The following is a 6,000-nucleotide window of genomic DNA, read 5'->3' on the forward strand; positions in this document are numbered from 1 at the left end:
TTTTTGTTTGTTTGTTTATTTTTTGGGTTGTTTTTTTTTTTAAACACAAGATGTAAAATGCTGCCTGAAACTTTACAAAACTTCCCATCCAGAATTTTTAATGTTTAACTATACCAAGACACACCTAAGATCAATTTCCCCCTCTAGAAAGAGATTTAAGGACAAAGAGGCAAAAACGACAAGAACCTCACCCCCAAAAAGACAGGTCACCCCAACTAGCAGCAGATCTATTGCAACTTTAACTCTCTTGTGTTGAACAATAGCCCCTGGAGGGAGCAGCAGCCATTGCCACTGGAGACATGGGGCATATCAATCTCTCAGGGCCGCCTAGCTGCAGGGAGGCCCAGGGAAGGAGGGTGGGGGAGAGCTGCCATAAAAGAAAGTTTTCTTAGCAGCATTATAAAGATGTGTAATAAAACTGTCATGGATGGCATTGTCACTTCAGACCCACAGTCAGCCACCCCCCGCTTTCCCTAGGAGTCAGGTCTGAAGGGGGGAAGGAGGAGGAGGAGACTGGCAGAGCCAAACACAGACATGACAGCTCAGCGAAATCTGCCCCATCTGGGAGCCGCTGGCTCCGGTCACCGCTGACTCCAGGGACACCAGCTGGCACCAACAGGGAGGAAAGGGCTGTGTTGTTCCCGTGCCACGGGCACTGGCTCGGCAGCAGGCGACGGGGGAAGAGGGGCCGGTCTCACTGGGGCAAGACCCCACCGGTGGGGGTTTCAGGGACTGGAACCCCCGGGGGCAGAGGGGAGCCCAGCCGGACCCCTTCGCTGCCTGGCAGCCCCGCAGAGAGACGTTTACTCCTCACCAGCTGCCACCTCTCGCAGCGCCTCCCGGGGGAGCGGACAGGGCGAGCGCCGGGCACGGAAGGGCAGGGCGAGCCCTCGCCGCCTCCCTCCCCCGGTTCATCCCCGCCAGGGATGGGAGCCAGCCCCAGGAGCGCCCCTCACCTTGTTGCCCTGGTAGCTCTCCAGAGCCCGGAAGGCGGTCTCGGTCAGCTTGACGTGCAGCACCGTGATGTTGTCCTGGGTGACCCTGCCGCAGGACACGCCGTACCTGCCCCCCTCCCGCAGCGCCGCCATCTTACACTGCCCCCCGCCCCGCTGCTGCCACCGCCGGGGCTGCGCTGCCTGCCGCCACTGCCACCGCCGCCGCAGCTACAGCCATCCTGCTGCTGACGTACCAGCCATCCCCGCCAGCGCGCAGCCGCCGCCACGCCCCGCCCACTCAGCACAATGCCCCGCCCTCTCCGGCGGGGACACGCCTAACGGGCCCGCCCACTCCGCCTATCGCGCCGCACGGAGCCCCAGGGGGACACGCCCACTGCACGAGCGGAGCCGCCCCGGCCGGCCAAGCCAGCGGCCCGGGGGGGCCAACACGAGCCAAGCTCCGCGCGGGGGGAGGTGTGAGGTGCTGACGTCAGCGGAGACTTATTTAGTCATCTTTGATGTCATTATTGACGTTCCCAGCGACCGGGATTGAGCCTCTCACGTGACCCGTTACTGTCCACCCCCCCAGCAGGCGCTCTGCCCCCCTTCCCTGAGCCCCCGGGGTGGGGCACGGACATGGGAGGACGGGGGACAGAGGAGCACAACTGGGCCTCCCCCGCTGTCCCCGGGGCTGTGTCCGTGCGGGGGTGTTAGTCACAGATCCGGTCGCACGTTCCGCAGACACCCCACAGCAGCCCTTCCCCATCAGTGCGCTCCTGTGACTCACCTTCCCCGCGCCTGCCCTGGCTGCGCGGACAAACGGGAATCTCCCAGCTCTCAGGCGGGGGGGGGGGGGGCTCCAGCCGCCACTGCTGACTGACCAAACAAACCCCTTGTTCCTCCAGCGTTTGCAAAGCTGCCTGGGAGCTGCAGCAGCAGGAGGCAGATAGGGGAGCAGCGCCGTTCTTCGCTGCCCAAACTATCGGTGTATGTTGTGACTCCCCATCAAAACTCATGCACTCCCCCGGCTCCCTGTGACATGCGATCTGATTATCTGGCCCCTCTCTCTTTTCATGCTCCTTCTTCTCCTCTCCTGTGCTGTCTGCTGCGGTGTTGAATCATATTTGTGAATACAATTGGCCCACCACCTTCTCCCACCCAACCAAGGTGGTGTAGTTTTTTCATGTGTGGCTGAAAGGGTGATAGAGAAATGTAAACCTCCTTGGCCTCACACATCCATGCTGCTGCAACTCTTTGCTGCTTCTTCCTCTACATCTACAACATCACAAAATCCATGTCTTCCTCCCGAGACCCCAACCCACATCAGTGGTTTTGTAGTCTTCACCACCTAATTTGTCTTCTCCTGCCTCCATCACTTTTATCATCCTCTTGGGTTTCTCTAGACATGTGTAATTTAACTTGAGTTAATTGAGTACCACTCTGCATCTACACTAGGGCTTAGGTTGATGTAGCTATCTCGTTCAGAGGTGTGGATTTTTCACACCCCTGACTAATGTAGTTAGGTTGACCTAAATATTGAGGCCTGGTCTACATTAGGAAATTAGGTTGGTACAACTATGTAGCTCAGGGGTGTGAAAAATCCACCCCCCGAGCTACACAGTTAAACCCTACCAACCCCCGGTGTAGGCAGCACTAGGTTGATGGGAGAATTCTTCCATCAAAAGCCTAGCTACTGCCTTTCGGGGAGGTGGATTTATAACAGCAATGGGAGTCTATGTGTCTATGCTGAAGTGCTACAGTGGCACAGACGTGCAGCTGTTGTGTTTTAAGTGTAGACATAACCTTAGACTGTGAGTTCTTTGAGGCAGGTGCTGTCTTTCTTTACATGAAAAAACAACGAGGAGTCCTTGTGGCACTTTAGAGACTAACAAATTTATTTGGGCATAAGCTTTCGTGGGCTAAAACTCACTTCATCAGATGCATGGAGTGGAACATACAGTAGGGAGGTATAAATACACAGCATATGAAAAGATGGGTGTTGCTTTACCAAGTGGGGGGTCAGTGCTAACGAGCCAATTCAATTTAAGTTGGAAGTAGGCAATTCTCAACAGTTGACAAAAAGGAGTGGAAATCACTTCTGTAGTGTTAATGAGACCAATGTAAACAAGGTGGCCCATTTGAAACAGTTGACAAGAAAGTGTGAGTATTTAGCAAGGGGAAATTAGTTTTTGTAAAAACAAGGAGTACTTGTGGCACCTTAGAGACTAACAAACTGATTTAGTTTCTGTAGTGACATATCCACTCCCAGTCTCTATTCAGGCCTAATTTGATGGTGTACAGTTTACAAATTAATTCCAGTTCTGCAGTTTCTTGTTGGAGTCTGTTTTTGAAGGTTTTTTTGTTGAAGAACTGATACTTTTAAGTCTGTTATTGAGTGACCAAGGTGATTGAAGTGTTCTCCTACTGGTTTTTGAATGTTATAATTCCTGCTGTCAGATTTGTGTCAATTTATTCTTTGGCATAGAGACTGTCTGGTTTGGCCATTGTACATGGCAGAGGGGCATTGCTGGCACATGATGGCATATATCACATTGGTAGATGTGCAGGTGAACGAACCCCTGATGGTGTGGCTGATGTGGTTAGGTCCTATGATGGTGTCCCTTGAATAGATATGTGGACATAGTTGGCATCGGGGTTTGTTGCAGGGTTTGGTTCCTGAGTTAGTGTTTTTGTTGTGTGGTGTGTAGTTGCTGGTGAGTATTTGCTTCAGATTGGGGGGCTGTCTGTAAGCGAGGATTGGGCTGTCTCCCAAGGTCTGTGAGAGCAAGGGATCGTCCTTCAGGATAGGGTGTAGATCCTTGATGATGCGCTGGAGAGGTTTTAGTTGGGGGCTGTAGGTGACGGCTAATGGCGTTCTGTGACTTTCTTTGCTGGGCCTGTCTTGTAGTAGGTGACTTCTGGGTACCCTTCTGGCTTTGTCAATCTGCTTCTTTACTTCACCAGGTGGTAGCATGGGTAGCATCTAGCGGATTGTGGCATTACTGGCCAGGTGTCAATTTTCGTATTTTTAAAGAGGTCAGTCTCTAGCTGCTATGGTTTTGGAGAAACACTCGATTCACATTTTTGAGGCTAACTGAGGCTTGTCTATGCTATGGGTATGTTTGCACAGGAGCTGGCAGGGTGCTTCCCAGCCCAGGTAGACAGATAAGTGCTATCTCTGCTAACTATGCTAACCACCCGAGCACAAACCCACTTGACCCCCTGGGTAAGTACTCAGGCTGCTTTACAGTGTTTTAGTTGAAATGGCATCCTCCCCCCAGTGAAAGCAAAATAAACTATTTCCATAGAAGGCAACTGATAACTATGTCTACACTAGGGTTTACGCTGGTATAACTTTTTTGTAAGAAAATCACACCTCTAACTGAAATAGTTATGCCAATATAACTTTTCTAATGTAGACTTGGCCTGACGCACAGCTGTCTGTATAAGTCTGCAGTGAACCTGGAAACCATTAACACAGATGCCCAGAGTTGATCATTTAAATGTCATCTATTTAATTCCTCCTGTAAAAAAGGAGATAGAGAGTTACAGATCTGTACTTCTTGTTTAGGTGACCCAAGTCACCCAAATCAAGAAAGAGCCAAGCACAAGGAACCTAGGCATATTTAAGCCCCATGGAGAACGAGCCAAGTTTAATGAGCCCACAAAAGGCAACACAAATCGTATTTGGAATATATGCACAGGCTACTGAGCAGCATATGATTTTGGTGGCTTATGTTGGTGAAGCATATTTTGTGGGCAGAACTTGGAGGAGTACCACTACCTTATTTTTTTCTCCACTCTGACCCCAGCCCTAAGGTTCAACCCCCCCCTCCCCAACTGATGTGATAAAATACAACTTACCCTGTCTGCACTAGGGTTTTAAAACGTGTTAGTTAAAATGTGTTAGCTAACATGTTTTTAAAATGTCTTTTGTCCTAGAGTAGATGGCCCTTAGTGTCCTTTTGTTAGCTCTGAATCTCCTTCCGCGTCAAATTCAACTCTTTGTCCTCTTCATCAAGGTCCTGCATAACTTGACTTTCACCACTGTCCTGATCAGACACCGCACACTACTAATTCTGCTTTCTTCTGCACCCCCTTTGTTCATTTCTTCCAGAAGTGGCTGCACTTTCTTCTAAGCTGCTCCCTATCTCTGGACCGTCCTTTCTGATCCTCCATGTCATACAATCTCCCTACTCAAAATTCTTCCTCAATATACACTTCTTTTGGCTTCTCTTGCCAATGATAGACCCCACTCCTGGGTCAAATTAGTAAAAATAAACTTTAGAATAACACACACACACACACACACACACACACACACACAAAAATAGAACTAACACAATACATATCTGAAAAGAAATAAAAGAAATAACCTCTTGAATGTATAATGTGTAATTCTCTGTGTGTAAGTGTTTATCTCATTAAGGCTCCCTCTCAATCCTCCAAAGACCTTTTTGTTGGTATGCCTCCATGCAGTGCCCCATTGAAATCAAGTCTGTCAATACACATCTCTTTGCAGGACTGATTCCCTAGAAAGAATGTAAATCTTAGCAGGACTGTGTCACTTAGTAAAAATGCAGGGACAAATAGGATATAGGTAGTAGACAGCCAGTGGTGTCTTATAAACCAGGGGTTCTCAACCTTTTTCTTTCTGAGCCCCCCCCCCCCGCAACATGCTATAAAAACTCCACGACTACCTGTGCCACAACAACTGTTTTTCTGCATATAAAAGCCAGGGCCAGCGTTAAGGGGTAGAAGCAGGTCAATTGCCCGGGACCCCACACCACAGGGGGCACCACAAAACTAAGTTGCTGAGGCTTCAATGTCAGCCCCGGGTGGTAGGGCTCGAGGCCCTGCAATATTCCTTGCAGTCCTGCTTGGTGGGACTTTGGCTTTCTGCCCAGGGCCCTAATGAGTCTAATGCCGACCATGCTTAGCAGACCCACTGAAACATACCTGTGCCCCCCCAGGGGGCCCTGGACCCCTGGTTGAGAACCACTGCTATAAACAACTCCATATATAAGTCTTGAAGTCATGGACTGTGTCATAATATATTTATGTA

At 50.1% G+C, this 6,000-nt stretch overlaps 1 protein-coding gene across 1 annotated transcript in view; it reads right to left on the reverse strand.

Annotated features, from left to right (window-relative positions):
• ELL2 (elongation factor for RNA polymerase II 2) overlaps positions 1 to 1,127 on the reverse strand; it is a 58,720-nt gene extending 57,593 nt beyond the window's left edge. The window contains exon 1 of the mRNA XM_024206750.3: positions 957 to 1,127. Coding sequence (XP_024062518.1) covers positions 957 to 1,088 — 132 coding nt within the window. The 5' untranslated portion in view covers positions 1,089 to 1,127. The remainder of the gene's footprint in view (positions 1 to 956) is intronic.
• Between the last annotated feature and the right edge of the window lie 4,873 nt (positions 1,128 to 6,000).

The sequence above is a fragment of the Terrapene carolina genome, unplaced genomic scaffold (genome assembly GCF_002925995.2).
Source record: "Terrapene carolina triunguis isolate 2854851 unplaced genomic scaffold, T_m_triunguis-2.0 Scaffold69, whole genome shotgun sequence".
NCBI lineage: Eukaryota > Metazoa > Chordata > Testudines > Emydidae > Terrapene > Terrapene triunguis.